The sequence below is a fragment of the Callorhinus ursinus genome, unplaced genomic scaffold (assembly GCF_003265705.2).
Source record: "Callorhinus ursinus isolate GAN/ISIS: 27379988/994484 unplaced genomic scaffold, GSC_fseal_2.0 scaffold61, whole genome shotgun sequence".
Taxonomy (NCBI): Eukaryota; Metazoa; Chordata; class Mammalia; order Carnivora; family Otariidae; genus Callorhinus; species Callorhinus ursinus.
The window spans coordinates 3,247,676-3,265,908 of record NW_027397123.1 but is presented as its reverse complement, the minus strand read 5'-3'; the positions used below and the strand labels follow the sequence as shown (position 1 = coordinate 3,265,908).

At 38.3% G+C, this 18,233-nt stretch overlaps 1 protein-coding gene and 1 pseudogene across 17 annotated transcripts in view; one reads left to right on the top strand and one right to left on the bottom strand.

Moving 5' to 3' along the window:
• Window positions 1-18,233, bottom strand: part of ZNF382 (zinc finger protein 382) — a 79,591-nt gene that overhangs the window by 19,239 nt on the left and 42,119 nt on the right. The window contains exons 1-4 of one of the 17 annotated variants that reach the window (XM_073885266.1): window positions 9,915-10,241; window positions 7,395-7,468; window positions 3,765-3,849; window positions 3,398-3,493 (exon numbers count right to left, since the gene is read on the bottom strand). In XM_073885266.1, coding sequence (XP_073741367.1) covers window positions 3,398-3,493; window positions 3,765-3,849; window positions 7,395-7,468; window positions 9,915-10,047 — 388 coding nt within the window. In that variant the 5' untranslated portion in view covers window positions 10,048-10,241. The other 16 variants (XM_025854486.2, XM_025854484.2, XM_073885268.1 and 13 more) reach the window with 16 other exon arrangements.
• Window positions 4,159-5,296, top strand: LOC112810732 (protein N-terminal asparagine amidohydrolase pseudogene; annotated as a pseudogene).

Sequence of the window (18,233 nt, the reverse complement as noted above, 5' to 3'; positions counted from 1 at the left end):
TAGAAAATTAGCAAACCAATATTAGTAATTTAGAAGCAGGATATAATACATCTTGTCCAATTGGGGTTCATCCCAGAAGTCCAAATTTGGTTTAAAATTCAAATTAATTAATGTCATATACATAGTAATAGATTAAGGAAGAAAGATTATATGATCATCTCAACAGGTGTAGAAAAAGCATGTTAAAAACAACATTCATAATTAAAACAATCAGAAAACTAGGAAAAAAACTTCCAGAATTTAATAAAGAGCACTTATGAAAAGCCTACAGTTAATATTAGGCTCAAGAATGAAATATTAAATGTCTTCCTTCTAAATTTAGTGAACTGATAAGAATGCTCACTGTCACCACTTCTATTCAACATTGTACTGTAGATCCTAATCAGTAAGAAAAAGAAATGAAAGCAGTAACATACAAATGTAGAAGTAAAATATCTCTTTTCTACAAGGCATGTTTTGTATTCCAAAAACTAAAGGAATATACCAAAACAAACAAGGGACAACAGCAACAACAATAAAACTTAAGTTAATAGGTAGAATACAGTAAGTGGAAGTATGCAAAATCAACAGATAAAAATACATAAAAATCAATTGTGGGTACATACATTAACAACAAACTGGAAAAAAATTTTAAATATCCTACTATTTACACTGGCATTAAAATATTAAAAGATTAGACACAATGAAATATGTATAAGACCTCTATACTAGAAATAATAAAATATTGCTTACAGGAAGTAGAGAAGCTAACTAAAATAGAAAGATATAGTATAGTCATGATCTGGAAGACTCAATATTGCTAAGATGTTTGTTCTCAACAATAAAAATTCCAGCACATTTGTTTAAAGAGATCAAGAAGTTGATTCTAAAATGTATTTGAAAAAGAAAATGACCCAGAATAGCTAAAACAATTTTTAAAAGAAGAAAGTTAGAAGACTTACTATGACTTGAAGACTTATTAGAAAGTTCCAATAATCAAAGACCAGGTAGTATTGGCAATAGGACTTAAAACATAGCAAAGGAAAGAACAGTCTAAAAATACACTGACACAAATATAATCAAACAATTTTTTGATAAGAGCACCAAGCAATTTAATTTAACAAGTGACAGGAGAAATTGGTATCTATATGGAAGAAAATAGACCTTTGGCCCTTACCTCACATCATAAACCAAACTTAACATAAGATGGGCTATAGAATAAAAACAGCAAAATATTCATAACATTTTTAGAAGAAAATATAGGAAACTATCATCACAACCTAGTAGAAGGAAAATATTTGAGAGGTCAAAGAATTATATAAGAAAATAATGATAAACTGGATTTCATCAGAGTTAAAAATTTGTGCTTACTGAAAGACATCGTTAAAATAAATAGGCAAGTCACAGACCTGAGGAAATATTCAGAATACCTATATCAAACAAAAGACTTCTATCCAGTATATGTAAAGAATTCCTACTACTTGAGGAGAAAATATAGTACCCAATAAAAATGGGCAGAACATTTGAATAGGCACCTCTGAAGAAGCAATTGAAAAAGTTCTCAACATCATCAGTCATTAAGAGATATCTAAATTAAAACTGCAAAGATATACTACCATACACTTCTGTATGACCAAAATGAAAATATTGATAACATCAAATACCTAAGAGATGGTGGGACAATCAAAATTCTCACACATTTCTGGTAAAACTTTAAAATGGTACAGTAACTTTTAAAAGCTGACAGTTTCTTAAAAAAGTGAAATATACCCAGCCTAATGAATGAGTGATACCACCTGCTAGGTGGTTACTGAGGAGAAATAAAAACGTATGTCCACAAAAAGATGTTTACAAGAATGTTCACAATAGCTTTATTCATAATGGCCCCAAACTGGAACATTTCAGATGTCTATGAACTGGAGATGTATAAACAAACTGGTATAAACTGAATACTATTCTATAATTAAAAGAAACTACCTAAACTATTGCGAAAACATGAATATGTCTCTCACACCTTAAGCTGAGTTAAAGAAAATAGATATGAAAAAGGTCTAGGACAGACAAAACTAATCTATGCTGGTAGAAATCACAAGTGTGATTGTCCTAGTGGAAGGGATGGGCTTGGAAGAGGCCTGAAGGCCTCTTTATATTGGGTGTGACATACATGGGTTTATGCTTCTGTCAGAACTTGAAGGACTTCACACTTAAGATCTCCACATACATTATACCTACAAAGCATGGAGTAGATTCTTGGCAAGGTAATAGCAGTCAGTATCTCTATAAACAATAAGGCAAACAAGGAAGGAACTTACATGAGGAATGACAGTCAAAATCAAAAACTTAAGATTTTAAGAGGCATGGAAATCAGTCACGTATAAGCACGTCAAAGATTTCAGGCCTTTAAAAACAGATCCCTAATAAGACTTCAACTATTTAAAAAAAACCCCAAAACCCAATATAGAAAATAACAGGTGTTGGTGAGGATGTGGAGAAACTGGAACTCTTGTGTATGTTACTGGGAATGTAAAATGGTGTAGCCATTATGGAAAACAGTATGGCAGTTCCTCAAAACATTAAACACAGAATTACTGTATATTCCATCACTTCTCCTTCTGAGTACATACCAAAAAAGCTGAAAGCAAAGACTCAAGTAGATATTTGTACACTCATGTTCAGAGCAGCATTATTCAGAGTAGCCAAAAGGTAGAAGCAACTCAAGTGTCCACTGGATAAGCAAAATATGATATACACATACAACTGGAATATTACTCAGTCTTAAAAAGGAAGGACATTCCGATATATTATAATATGAGTAGACCTTGAGGGCATTATGTTAAATGAAAAAAGCTAATCACAAAAAAGACAAATACCACATGACTCCACATATATACAGTGCCTATGTAAATAAATTCATAGAGACAGAACGTAGAATGGTGGTTGCCAGAGGCTAGGGGGAGAAGGTAATGGGGAGGTATTTTTTAATGAGTACAGTTTTAGTTCTTTTTTTTTTTTAAGATTTTATTTATTTATTTGACAGAGAGAGACAGCACAAGCAGGGGTAGTGGCAGAGGGAGAGGGAGAAGCAGGCTTCCCGCTGAGCAGGGAGCCCGATGTGGGACTCGATCCCAGGACACTGGGATCATGACCTGAGCCGAAGACAGCTGCTTAACGACTGAGCCACCCCGGTGCCGAGAGTACAGTTTTAGTTCTACAACATGAAAAGAGTTCTGGAGATGGATGGTGGTGACAGTTGCACAATGTAAATGTACTTAATGCCCCTGAACTATATGCTTAAAAATGGTTAAGATAATAAGCTTTATGTTATGTGTATTTTACCACAATTAAAAAAATAGATCCCTCAAAACATTCAAAGGTGTCAACTACCTGAGTCCACTGGATTTTATCTTTACAGACTCACCAAGGTAGCTCTGACTTGGAAAAATTTTCTCTGTTGTCCATAGTTCTTCTCCTTGCTCCAACTTGCGGATCATATCAGGCTTAGTCATGTGAAACCCTGGTAATAAAAAATGAGACTTGGTCTAAGCTGCTTGGGCCTCAAAACTATTGAAAGAAGAGAAAGATATAGCTCTAAGGTGACAGACAATGTACACATTGACATCTTACCAAGTTAATACCCTACACTAGGCAAGTGAGGACATAATCATACTATCTGCTAACAAAAAGGGATTCATCACCTCTGATGTCTGAAATTCAAAATTCCATATGCTTTAGAAATTCTTGAAAGGAGATGTATAATGTTGAAAGATTCAAGGAATTTTCCTTACCAACAGAGATGAGGTGGCAGTAGTTTTCCAACGTGACATCCCTGTAGAGGGCCTTCTGTCCAGGATCCAGTTGCTGCCACTCCTCCTGGGTGAAGTCCACAGTCACATCCTTGAATGACACTGATCCCTGTAAGGGCATACTCTAGTTCATCCTAAAGTGATTGGAACTAGTGAGAACTAGATATTGGAGACCATGTCAGTGGTCAGACTAGTTTTCTTATTTTGTGTTTTCTATTGCAGAAAATTCTCTCTGATAATACATTCTGTATTTACTTACTATCTCATGCTAAAAATATATGATTATTCTGTTTGCCTTAAATGTGACTGGTTGGGCGCGGTGGGGCGGCCCGGAGGCGGGGGCCGCGGGTGGCCTGGGGGCTGGGGAGGCCACCGCCTCCCTGGGCCTGCCCGGGGCGGCCGCCTCCGCAATGCCGCTGCTCGTCGAGGGGCGGCGAGTGCGGCTGCCGCAGTCCGCCGGGGACCTGGTGCGAGCCCACCCGCCTCTGGAGGAAAGAGCCAGACTTCTCAGAGGTCAGTCTGTTCAACAAGTGGGACCCCAGGGCCTTCTGTATGTTCAGCAAAGAGAGCTGGCAGTGACCTCCCCAAAGGATGGCTCCATCTCCATTCTGGGTTCTGATGATGCCACCACTTGTCACATTGTGGTCCTGAGGCACACAGGTAATGGGGCCACCTGCTTGACCCACTGTGATGGAACCAACACCAGAGCGGAGGTCCCCTTGATCATGAGCTCCATAAAAGCCTTCTCTGACCACACTCAGTGTGGAAGGCTGGAGGTGCACCTTGTGGGAGGCTTCAGTGACAACAGGCAGTTGTCACAAAAACTTACTCATCAGCTTCTCAGTGAATTTGACAGACAAGCAGAGGATGTTCACTTAGTGACACTGTGTGTGACAGAATTAAATGACCGGGAAGAAAACGAAAACCACTTTCCAGTGATTCATGGCATCGCTGTCAACATTAAGACGGCAGAGATTTACCGAGCATCCTTCCCAGATCGGGGTCCAGAGGAGGAGCTCCGTGCTGCCCGAGCTTTAACAGGAGGACCAATGATTAGTATTTACGACGCAAAGACAGAGCAACTGCGTATAGGACCGTATTCCTGGATGCCCTTTCCACATGTGGATTTCTGGCTGCAGCAAGATGATAAGCAAATACTAGAGAACCTTTCCACTTCGCCTCTGGCTGAGCCGCCCCACTTTGTGGAACATATTAGGTCTACCTTGATGTTTTTAAAAAAACACCCATCTCCCACCAGCGCACTGTTTCCTGGAAACAAGGCTCTGCTCTACAAAAAGAATGAAGGTGGCTTATGGGAAAAGATCTCTTCTCCAGGAAGCTAAACACGGGATCACCAAAGAAAGCAAGCAACTTGTTGGCCTGACAAAGACCACCGTGGGGGCTGCAAAGAATGCGCATTAGAATCTACATCTGCTGAGTCTTAGGTCTCCTTCCTTACTGTCCTTCAAATGACTTTCAAAATAAAATCTTATTTTGGCAACAACAAAAAAAAATGTGACTGGTTGCCTGGTGGACCAAAATGAATAAAACCCTGGCCTGGCTCATGAGAAGTTACAGGCTAAGTGAGAGGCATACATATAAATACATACACCCAAGAGATATTACAGATGAATGACAGAAATATGTACAAGGGAAAGTGCTATGAAGTGAAAAAAATTTCATTTTGTATTCCAAGGCTTCACTGAGGACATCAAAATTTTGTCCTCACAATGAATTTGCTTTGTACAGGGCATCAGCTTTTAAAATTCATAAGGAGAGGAAAAATAGTTAGTAAACTGAGGAAACAGCAAAAGACACGGTATGTTAAGAAAGATTCTTTGAGCTCTAAGAAGAAAAACATATAATGAGGTAGGCAGTGTGCATGTTTATCTATCGAATAATACTAGATTTTTTCCTACAGAGCAGTGGTCTTAAAAATGTACTGAGAACGCTCTCAACATATTTATATTTATTTATAAGTCATCAGTCAGCAATAATGGCAATCCACAGAGTTAATGATCTGCTCTTGAATGCAATCTGTTAGTATTTTCCTCCCTTCCAATATACTGTCTTGTACATTCCATTCTAATGCATACCCCACTTTACTTGGTCTGCTGCTTTGTGGAGTATAAAGAAATATTAAATAGCACATATGTTACCTGATAAAATTTGTACTTTAGAGGCAATACTCTTAAAGACTGGAGAAGGCTTGAGGTGTGTTAAGTGGGAAAGATAATTAGGTAACCATTGTTAGAGATGTTTCCTAGATTAAGGTGGTATTAGTGGTCTAGAGAGGGGAAAACTGGTTAGTGTATAATGGGTTGCAACAGAATTGGTCATAAATTGGTTGTAGAGTGGAAAAAAAGAGGCATAGGGTTACCTGCATAGGGAAGTGGGGAGGTGCTGAGACTAGAAAATGGAAATGGAAAACAGAAGAAAGAAGAAGGTGGACCAAAGGAGGTAATGAAGTAGACCTTGGAAATGTACTTGAAGTGTCTAAGGGATATTCAGGTGGTCATAACTTTTGGAGACTGGATGTATGGTTCTGACACTCTGAATAGAAGTCTAGGATGGAGAGAGGTATTTGAGAGTCACTAAAATTAGATCAGTATAACCTTTAGAGTGGATCTGTGCATAGAGAAAAAGAGACAGTGAAGAGAAGAGAACCAATTGGCATCTGGGGAAAATCAGTATTTTGAAGATGGGTGGATGAAGAGGGATTTTCTGAAAGACATGAAAACAGGAAAAAGTACCACCTCTGATTCAAAGTAGAATGTTTCAAGAATGGACTGCATATGCATTTCATTCTGCTGCACCCACATATAAAAAATTAGAAGAAACTAAAAAGATAAGAGTAAATCTGTAACAGCATTGAAATACTAGAAAGATTTTCACTAGCCGGCCACCATTTGTATGAACTGGATAAAATCGACTGGAGGATCACTGAGGGAGAATGCAAAATCACAATTTTCTGTACAAGCTTGCAAGCAGATCTCTGTCTTGGAAACCTCACACAACAAGACATCTTACCACAAGCTAATAATGTAATTTACCAATTCTACCTCCCATTGTATCATTGCCAAAACCTAGGTGAGTGGAGATGATCAAAGTTTTTCCATGTCTGCTCCTTGACTCCTCACAACTTAGATCTCAAATTAGTGTCTAGACAAGATAGATTCATTAAAGATGGATAAATTCAGTAAAGTAATATATTCCCTTTTTAATCAAAATAGTACATTTCTGTTCCAGCAGTACTTTTGTGAGAAGACTAAGAAAGGAGATGATGAATAATATACCAAGTCAGTATGTAAACATTCGCTACAACTAGAAGGTACACATGGGAAAGGCTTATGTTCATCTGGTTGGAATAAGAAAAACTGGGAACAGGTCTGCAACTAGGTAGGGAAAGTGAGGAACGTAGGATGCAAAATTTAGGGATGCACAACCTCACAAGCACTCCTTACATTTTGCACTTAGGCCACTTGCTTGCCCTACTGGAGACCAGTTTCATGGAAGCAAATGCCAAAATCCCGGAAATTTAAGGATAGGGAAGCAAATGTTTATATCACCTGAAAACAACTTATTTCAGAAAGAGAGGAAACATCATCTCACCTGAGGCATGGCTTTGAGATTTGCAAGAGATGAACCTTCTCTTTTGAGCCTTTCTTTTGGAAAAGGGAAGAATCCTGAGAAGGCAGAGATGGGAGGATACAAAGAGCCATGTGAAACCATATTTCACTTAGATCTCCCAGAATAATTCAGTTAAATCTGCATCAATTTTCACTGTTTTAGCACTTGCCCACTCTGTGTATGCACACATATCCAGGCTGGAGATTAGTGGGGAAAAGGGCAATTCCTGCTCCCTCACCACCAGAAACCTAGTCTCTTCATGAATTAGAATGGATCTGGGCAATCTGTCATTGCTGGAGAGAGAGAGGGAACATTGTGCTTTTCCCTCTGCAGCTCTACCTTCCACTTCCCATGGAAGACAGGTTTGTCATGTATTTCCAAATAGTTCTTCATGGACTTTCTACCAATTTACACTGTTAGTGTCAGCACAGAATACCTCCCCACACCCTGATGAATGTAGTTGATAATAAATTTTTAATCTCTGCCTATCAGATATATATTATAGTTCTAGCTTACACATTTCTTATTATGAGAGAATAAGCTCCTTTTATTTCTTTTCTATGATGGCATCTTATAATATGTCTATTTTTCTCATGTTTTAATTTCCTAATTGATGTTATCTTCCTTTTTTATTTAGTAAATGAACCCTTTATTTTAAATTGCAAATAATTTTTCTTAGTTGCTCATATGCATATTAAAGTGTTTTTACCTTGTGAAGTTTTTTTGTTGTATGTTTTCTTGTTTAGCAATACTACATATTATGTAATCTGTATTTTTTTCAATTAATGTGAAATGTGATCTCTATCATATATTTCATATCTCTATATGCTTGAGAATCCCTGAACTTTAAGTTCTTCTACTTAATCTTTATTGATTCACCTGTATCACACTAATAAGCATAATTATTGAAAATTAACTTATTTATTATTAATTTACTAATAGCTAATTTAAGGATTAACTATTGAACAACACTTTTTAGTAGTACAGGTATGGAACTAGAAAAGAAATTGATCCTTCCACTCTGTAGGCTTCCTGAAGAGAAGATGATATAATGCTATGTGAAGTTTAAAGTTTTGACTGCTACAGTGAATGTTTTAATTAGCAAACTATTTTAACTATTAAAATGAGACTGACCTTGTAATTAAAAGTATACCAAACACTTTTTAATCTTGGAATGCCTGAAGAAGCTATTGACCCTACCACTGATTTCATCCAGAAGCAGGAAACTTCACTCATATATCAGTGTTGAAAGTACTAGTTATGAGCAAAGATTGTTTTTTACTGCTTGCTATTCACGGAACACTATTAATTTCAACACATTGGTTTTAGTTCACACTGTGTTTCCCTGTAATGAATCTTACCATCTGGGGAATGAAATCTTACCTCTTCCTTTCCAATACTTATACCCCTATTTGCTAAATTGCTACTGAGGTACAATTTTGGAGATAGGCTTAATGACCACTCTTCAGATAATCAAATCTTAAATACCCAACTAGACAGTGGTCATGCAGAGTTTCTCAATCACAAAGCCATCACAAATAATAACAGTAGGTTACAAACATATGCACGGTTACATTCAACCAACTTACTTCAGAAAACCACCATCTCACAGTACCCATATGTCATTCTACATGCACATTGCATAATTCCAGGCAAAGTCACAAAATCACTTTCGCTTCTCCATAGGCACCTATAGTATCAAGCAGGACTCCCACCTACTCTAAAATTAGATACATAAGGAGGAAACCCGAGGGAGCAACACAACTCTGTCCACTTTTCACACACATTCGGTCCCAACATCTCACAGAGTAGCAGGCACCCAAAACGCAGCAGGTTGGGCACAGGAGGCCGCCTCAATTCGGTCCACATACACACACACATACACAGCGCCCGCTGTTTGAGGCCCCGCTCCCTGCGATGGAGCTTCCTCGGGGTCAAAACAGACAAACCCCTCCCCGCGCGGAGCTCGCTTCAGGTCAAACTCGATTGTCACCCTCAGGGTCACGCCCACGGACCACGCCCGAGGCCCCGCTCGCACAGATCCGAGTGTCTGGTTACCGTGGGCTCGGTTCCGGTTCCCTCCTCAGAATTACCAGGCCCGCTTGAACTCCCTGTTTCCTCCTCCCTGGCCTCCCGACCGGGACCGGCTCCCTAGTCTGCCCTCTCGGTCCGAGCTCCAGGTTCCCGCCTCCTCCGAGTCCCTAGGACCTACCAACCTCACCCCCGGCCAGGGATCACTCGTCTGCGCCTGCGCACTCCCGCGTGGGCCGGAGCTCCCAGGAGTCCACGGGGCGGCGCGTTAGTAACCCAGCTGCCCGAGCTACCGACTCTTGGGACTGTTTGTGTCAACGTCCGCGCTTTTCCAGAGGAGTCTACGTTTCTCACAGGCCCTGGGGGAGCTAGTGAATCTCAGCCTCGTGTTCATTTTCCGCTAGGCTTGAGGTCACCGTTTTCCGTATGGTGAGTTGAAGGGACCGGGGTCTGGGTGCGGGAGGAGCTCACCGCGGGAGGTCCGGAGTTTCCCAGGCGCGTAATGAGCAGGTGGAGCAGGAGCGTCGGGCCTGTGTGGAGAAGGTGAGTGTGTGCGTGTTTGTGTGCGCGGTTGTGTGGCTGCGTCGGTGTGGGATGTGATCATGAGCGTGTATGCGTGTGTCAGAGTGTGTATGTGTGCGCGCGCGCACGGTGGGGAGGCCCTGAGTGGTGCACACTAGGCTCCCGGGACTGTGTGGGGGCGGAGCCTTTTTTATGACCAGGGTCAGCTGTGACTGTGAGTTGTGTTGTGCTGTGATCGAGTGATTCCATGACAGCTCTATTGTGACCAACCGGAGGCTAATCAGAATTGGCTTAGTGTAGCTTTTTTATTTTTAGGTAAGGTAGAGCTTAATTTTTGCAGTTCTGGTGCTGAGGAATCTGTGGACAAGATCCCCGTGTAATTCATTCTGTGCTTGTGAGAGACTTCGAGCCCCTAGTTAACCACAGGGGCCCCCTCTTCTAAAGGATGGCCTTTGCTGCCTTCATGCCTTCATCAGCGCACCCTGTATATATTGTCCAGCCTAGTGCTTAACGTATTGAAGGAATAGAGTACGTTAAGTATAGCCCATTCTTGACCCAATTTAAGTTCCACTTGGAATTTTTTGTACTGGGTTTTCTTTCACTGTCTCTGTCATTTCATCCTATAACCACACTGCACAGAAATGCTAGTTGCACAAAAATGGCTGTCAAAGGGAAGTTGAACATTTGAGACCTAGAATGAAGGTTACAATTAAAAAAGCAGAGCCCTGTGTTTACTGTGGCGATTTTAAAGCTGGAATTGCCCCCAAGGCAGGGTCCTGGGAAGACGTGATACTGAGGCACCAAGAGTAGGATTACTTCCTTTGAATCTTCCCCTTGGCAGCTCTGTGCGGTCAGACTGCATATTGCAGATCCACAGCATTTTTACAGCTCTGTTAACAGAAAACTGCTGTGAACATAGAAACATTTCAGTCCCAGGCTTCAGTGAACCTTAGTTTTCCTTGTGATACAAGGAAGAGTCAACAGTATTCCAGTCTTTCTCAGACTTCCATTAGTGTGTGTTTAATACATATCATGGGGGCTTGCTAGTGATGAGGAAGTGTGTTTTTGTTTAGCCTGTCTGGGCTCCAGGAAAGGCCTGCTATGTTGTGCTTCCGTTTTGCTTCCAATTTTTGCTATATTCCAAAAGGAGCAATGAGAGGAGAACATTGTTATAGTTCACATCTCAAAGACAAGCTAGAAGTCATTTTGAGCTTTCTCTTTGTTTTATGAAATTTCATTTTTGTTTTTCAGGATATAGAATAACTTGATCTGAAATGCCCTGCCAAATAGTGGCTTATACATTTACCTGGTGTCTAGGCCTTCTCTTCCCAGTTAATGATGGTACCATGAGGTTGGATCTCTTTTCCCAGTTCCTCATCAAATGCTCTTCCTACAGTTAATTTTCATATAGCCACTTGCCAACACCTCGCCTATATGCTTTTTTTTCCTTTAAATTTTTTATTGTTATGTTAATCACCATACATTACATCATTAGTTTGTGATGTAGTGATCCATGATTCATTGTTTGTGCGTAACACCTAGTGCTCCACGCAGAACGTGCCCTCTTTAATACCCATCACCAGGCTAACCCATCCCCCCACCCCCCTCCTCTCCAGAACCCTCAGTTTGTTTTTCAGAGTCCATCGTCTCTCATGGTTCGTCTCCCCCTCCGATTTACCCCCCTTCATTCTTCCTCTCCTGCTATCTTCTTCTTTTTTTTTTTTAACATATATTGCATTATTTGTTTCAGAGGTACAGATCTGTGATTCAACAGTCTTGCACAATTCACAGTGCTCACCATAGCACATACCCTCCCCAATGTCTATCACCCAGCCACCCCATCCCTCCCACCCCCCAACACTCCAGCAACCCTCAGTTTGTTTCCTGAGATTAAGAATTCCTCATATCCCTTGTATGCTTTTTGTCCTGAGCATTCTCGTGATGCAGAAACAGTCTTTTTTCACTTTACACAGTGATTTGTTAAGGAAGAGACCAATGTTTAGGTAGAATTATATTTGGTACTTTAGATATTCTTCAGACACACGAGTGGAAAAATGGCAAGGTAGATTGATTTCAGTGGACTATATATAATGGTCTCTGAGTCTTGAGCAGGGGTCAGCAGACTTTGACCCAGCAGGCCAAATCCAGCTTGTGCCCTATTTTTTTTTTTTTTTGGCCTGTGAACTAAGACTGGTTTTTAACATTTTTCAATAATTAAAAACATATCAAAAGGAGAGCCATGGGGCACCCGGGTGGCTCAGTTGTTAGGCGTCTGCCTTCAGCTCGGGTCATGATCTCAGGGTCCTGGGATCGAGCCCTGCATCGGGCTCCCTGCTCCGCGGGAGGCCTGCTTCTCCCTCTCCCACTCCCCCTACTTGTGTTCACTGTGTCTCTCTCTGTCAAATAAATAAATAAAATATTTTTTTTAAAAAAAGGAGAGCCATATTTTGACATGTGAAAATTATATGAATTTCAAATTTCAATGTCTACAAATAAAGTTTGATTTGGTCAATTAAAAAGTTTGTGGAAATTTGTTATCTCTCTCGTTAAATAAGTACTACATAATATCCTTGATTTTGCCTTTAGACCCACAAAGCCTAGCATTTTTACTATCTGGTCCTTTACAGAAGTTACTGACCCCTAATCTAACTTAAAATCTTAGTTTTGCCATTTAGTATTTGTGAGTTTGGATAATATGTTCAATATCTTTCTATTCCATAATTTGTAAAATGCCAATAATAGTATGAATTTCAAAGGGTTTTATGAGGATTAGGAGAGTTAATATTAATAGGGCACTAGAACAGTGACTGACAATAATAAGTGCTTAAGTTAAAAACATGTTATGTGAATATTCTAAGTCCACATTCATAGATAAGGAGCAATGAAAATGAGAAGTTAATTGTAACAGGCACTTGTAAGTGAGAAAATGGGCCATATGCCCAGATGATCTAAAACAAGAATTCGGGACGCCTGGGTGACTCAGTCGTTAAGCATCTGCCTTTGGCTCAGTCATGATCCCAGCATCCTGGGATCGAGCCCCGCATTGGGCTCCCTGCTCAGCGGGAAGCCTGCTTCTCCCTCTCACACTCCCCTTGCTTGTGTTCCCTCTCTTGCTGTCTCTCTCTCTCTGTCAAATAAATAAATAAATAATAATTTAAAAAAAAAAACCTTATACTTGGAAGTTGAGTTTAGGAGGAGTTTGTCTAAAAATAATTTCCTGTATTATGTTAATATTGTTACTCACATTACATCCAAATTAATATTATAGAGATATTCTGATATAAAAAATAAAAAATGTAATGCTATGCAGTATTCATGTTTATGAACAAAACTACTCAAGAAATTGCTAAATTATTTAAAGTTTAATATAGGCATTTCGTAGCAATTTTTCAAGGATTATATCCAATAGGATACATTAACCGGACATTCAGTGGCAAAAGGCAATGATAAAGCCACATTTATTAAGCCTCTTCAGTGGACTAAACAGTTTACTTTGAAAATGTCACCTGAGTTGTGCTCATTTACAGGGGAATCGTAACACGGAAAGTGTCTCATATTGACGAAATAAAGTAAAAGAGGGCACAAGACTTGGTAGGTTTATTAAGTCACACTGGTTTTAGTGGCTGTTACCAGTTATTTTGCCAGCCTGTTTGCTCACAGTTTTCATAATAAGAAGATAGCCCATCCTACAATTCTTTTTAGAAAAATGCTTTAAATGGAAATTGTTCTATATTCCTGATGATGAAATTAACATAGTCTTCTTGAAAAAATTATTAATCCAAGTTGAACTTATAAAATAGAATGTTAAAAGTACTCATAATTTTAGGGTCCTGGCTGGCTCTGCCAGAAGAGCATGTGACTATTGATCTCAGGGTTGTGAGTTTGAGCCCCACATTGGGTGTATAGATTACTAAAAAATAAATAAGCTTTAAAAAAAGTACTCAGAAATAGTCACTAACATTTTGGTGTACATTCTTCTGAACTTTTCCTTGTGCGTATGTTTATGATTTTGTGTTTCTAGAAAAATTTACAAGAATTAGTCATTAAAATAAGACCTCTTAGATTGAAGAAGGAATACAATCCAATCACTGGTTTTGTTACACCTCCATGTCTGTAGTGTCAAATGACAAAACTAAAACAATTTAGTGATGAGTTTGATGTTTTTTATTCAAAGGAAAACAATCCATGGATTGGGGGAGTACTGTGCCTCACACGCAATGGAACACTTTTCCGGAGGGATTTTGGGCAAGAGAGAGTTTTCTAGAATGTTAGAAGAGGCAACACAGAAATGGTATGATTGACTGAGAGGTCAGGGATTTCCTTAAAAGACTTCTAGGTCCTATATTTTAGGGTAAGGTGAGCTAGCTAAAGCTGAGAGGACGGATTGTGATTGGTATATGTTAGGTTTTCTTGACTGGTGTTTCCTTTAAGTGCAGACTGACTAAAGTTTAGATTTGTGATGTGGGCCAGGCCACTAGTGTGGCCTCCATTTTGAGGGTTTTGATATACAAATTAACCTTATCAGTTGGTATAAGAAGGAAGGGACAATGATGCCTAACTCATTTGACAAACCTTTTGACTATTTGTACCTTTTGGAATTAAATAGATATCAATTTATGAATAATTCCAGGAGAACAAATTATCAAGTAAGGGTACCCAGAATTTTTCTTTCTTTTCTTTTCTCTTCCTTCCTTCCTTCCTTCCTTCCTTCCTTCCTTCCTTCCTTCCTTCCTTTCCTACAGATCTAGATAACTTTCACAGGACAGCACTAATATCTCAAGAGCAACTGTCTTAGGAGTCACCATTTTATAAATTACGCTGACAAGTTTGGGTTTATAATTTCAGATAACAGAATTATATGTTAGTAGTTATAAATATACATAAAAGTCTGGGTTAGGGGACAAGACTGAGTTTTTGTTAATAATTTCACTTTGTTACCTAAGTGGGTCAGATTTTCTGAGCTAGTTTTATGAGACAGAGTGGTGACTCTGTAGCTGCCATCACCTTTTTTTTCTGAAAATCTTTGTGGTAATGTTGTTAGTGAAGGACTATATTTTCGAGCGGTGCTTTGTAATATAGTAGCATTAAGGAAGAGGAGCCTAAGAAGCTCAAATTTCACTCTCAAAAAATGGTAAGAACTGAAGAGAATTTCCTTTAATAGTAGTGGATTATAGGACATGAAATAGTTTCTTCATCATCAATAAAAAATAGATAATATTTTGTTTGTTTGTTTTCAATTAATCCTGACAACTTGCTGAGGTGCCAGGTACTATTGTTTTTCTCATTTTATAAGGAAATCTAGGCAGAGCAGATAAAATACTTACTAAGGCACACAGTAACTTTCAGAGCTAAGATTGACGAAGGTTTAACCACAGAGCTTGTTCTTATTTATGACTGTATATAACCTCTCAATTTCTTAACCTGCCTTTCTTACTCATTAATTCATTACAAATGACTTTCTTCAACATTTAATATGAATTAAGAACATAATTTTTAAAAACTAATATAGTTATAATAGCTACCGATAATTTATTTCACTTTTTCCCTACCTTGAGATATTTATAGTTACTAAAATTACTCTGTGATGAATATCCTTGAGATAAATCTTTGTCTACTTTTATATCTAGTTCCTGCTCACAGAGCTTATTCTAGTACTTGAGGGGACACCACTAAAAAGAGTTAATTTGCTCATGCTTAAACAAAGAAGATCAAATATATGTGAGAATAAATGTAGACTGTGATAAAGGCTTTAAAGAAGCACACGTTGGGAATTTATACGTAAGAGACATTCTGATGACAGCATTCTCAGGTTATGACCAAATTGTACTGATGACATAAGAGCTCTGTGGAGGTAAATATGTTTTATTCAAGAAGAGTTATGCCTTACAATTTTTTTAAGATTTTATTTATTTATTTGAGAGAGCATGAGTGGGGTTGGGGGGAGGGGCAGGGAGAGAGGGAGAAGCAGACTCCCCAGGACCCTACGATCGTGACCTGAGCTGAAGGCAGACACTTAACCTACTGAGCCACCAGGTGCCCCATGCCTTACATTTTTAGTAAGCTTAAATGTGAATTGTGACTAATAGGACAAGATTAAATAGGTATTTGGCAGGTATCAGAGCTAAAAGGAATGAATTAGAAGCAAATTAAACCCATATATCAGAGAGACATGAAAGCAGCATTTAGAACATCATAAATACCTGAGACTTCTCTTACCAACTTTTAACCATTCTTTTCTAGGCAAAACTCCAACTTCCTTGTTCATATGTAAAAGTCAAAGTGTTAAATTAGGTTTTGGGATCTAAATGAAACAAAAGCCATTCTGACTTGGTACCTATTTGTCCTGAGCACTTTCTCAAAGTTCAAGGGAAGACTCTTTAAGACTACTTTTTAATAGTGGTGATGTATCAATATTACTATCTTTTTGAAAAATAGCTTCCTTTTTACTGAATTTTATTTTATTTAAAGATTTATTTATTTGATAGAGAAAGCATGTGCCCGTGTGAGAGGAGGGGGGAGAAGCAGAGGGAGAGGGAGAAAGAATCTTCTGAGCAGACTCCCTGCTGAACACGGAGCCTGAAGCAGAGCTCATCTCATGACCCTGAGATCATGACCTGAGCTTAACCGACTGAACCACCCAAGTAACCCCCCTTTTACAGAATTTTACAATGCATATTTATATTAATACATGGCTGCTGTTAAATTAAGTAGCCTTAAATAGAAAATCGTAGAGAACACAGAGGAGCAATGCTACATAAGACTGCATAACTGTCTAGACATTTTTCTTTTTCTATATGTTTATGTTACATATTTACAAGCAAAATGACATTGCATATATGCACTTTATTTTTTTTACTATAGAACATGTTTTGAGCATTTTTATATTTTCCCCTAATTTATTAGATATAATTGATCATATTTTTAATTATAAATATTTTTTATAACTTTGCATTTAATGAATACCTTAGTAGTCAAGAATTGTCAATAATATAATTTATTTTAAACCAGTCAGCTATTGCTAAAGCTGAATCTTACCTGTGCAATTTCTTCTACTTGATGTGTATGTAGCTCCTGTGTCTTGACCAACTCTACTTCCCCTTCCAGTACCCTCTTGGGAATATTTGTCTGTGTCATTTCAAGTGTACAATATGTTCAGGAATGTGGCATTGGTTTCTACTGGGGGGAATGCAGATGGCAGCAACCTGCATAGATGTATTTATTCAGGGGAATAATGTAGGAACTGGAGAGTTTACCCTGTCAACTGGGTCTCACCCAATAAAAATATCTTCTCTGTGCACCTCCCCATTTAAAATCTCTTTGGAATTTCACGTTAAGTAAAATCATTTTTTTCATCATCTTTGTGGATTTATTCACGTTGTTGCATGTAACAGGCACCTTTGTTTTTGCTCTGTATTCCATTATAGGATGTGGCACAGATTATTTATCTGTTCTTCTGTTACTGGAAATTTGGGTTGTTTCTAATTTTTTCTTTAGAGATACTGCTGCTACGAACATTATCGTATGTGTACTTTGTGGACATAAGCATTCATTTTTGCCATGGAGATCCACAGGGATAGGATTACTGGGTTATATAATATATCTATGTTTAGTTTTATAGACACTGCTGAACAGATTTCCAGTGTGTCATGTTTTCACAAGCACTGCATGAGAGTTCTAGTTGTACTAAGTTAAGCATAATATTGCAGTCTTTATGCTAATCACTAAAAGAATAATGTATGACAGTATAAATTAGTGGGGAAAACTGAAATAATAAAATTATTTGACTAATACAGCAGAAGGTAAGAATGGTGGAATAAAAGAACAAATAAACAGAGGGAGACACATAAAAGCTAATGTTGATGTACTCAACATTAGTAGTGATTTAATCTAATTAAGGTGGACTAAATACTCTAATAAAAAGAAAGCTGTTGTCAGACTGAATGTAAAGAAAATCAACCACACTATATGATTTTAGCAGCTGACACACTTTAAGTATAATGACAGAAAAGTTGAAAATAGAAATATGAAAGATAATAATGCAAATACTAACTAAAGGAAAGTTGGTGTCTCTACATTAGAAGACTTGAAGGCAAAAAATATTATGAGAGATAACAGGGAGACATTTCATAATGATGAATGTTTAAATCTAAAAAGAAGTAATACAAATTTCACAAAATCACAAATTGTAAATACCTAATACAAATCAAAGATTAACAAAAGTAAAAGTATAAATTAGGGACAATCACCTGTTGAAGATCACAGTTATTG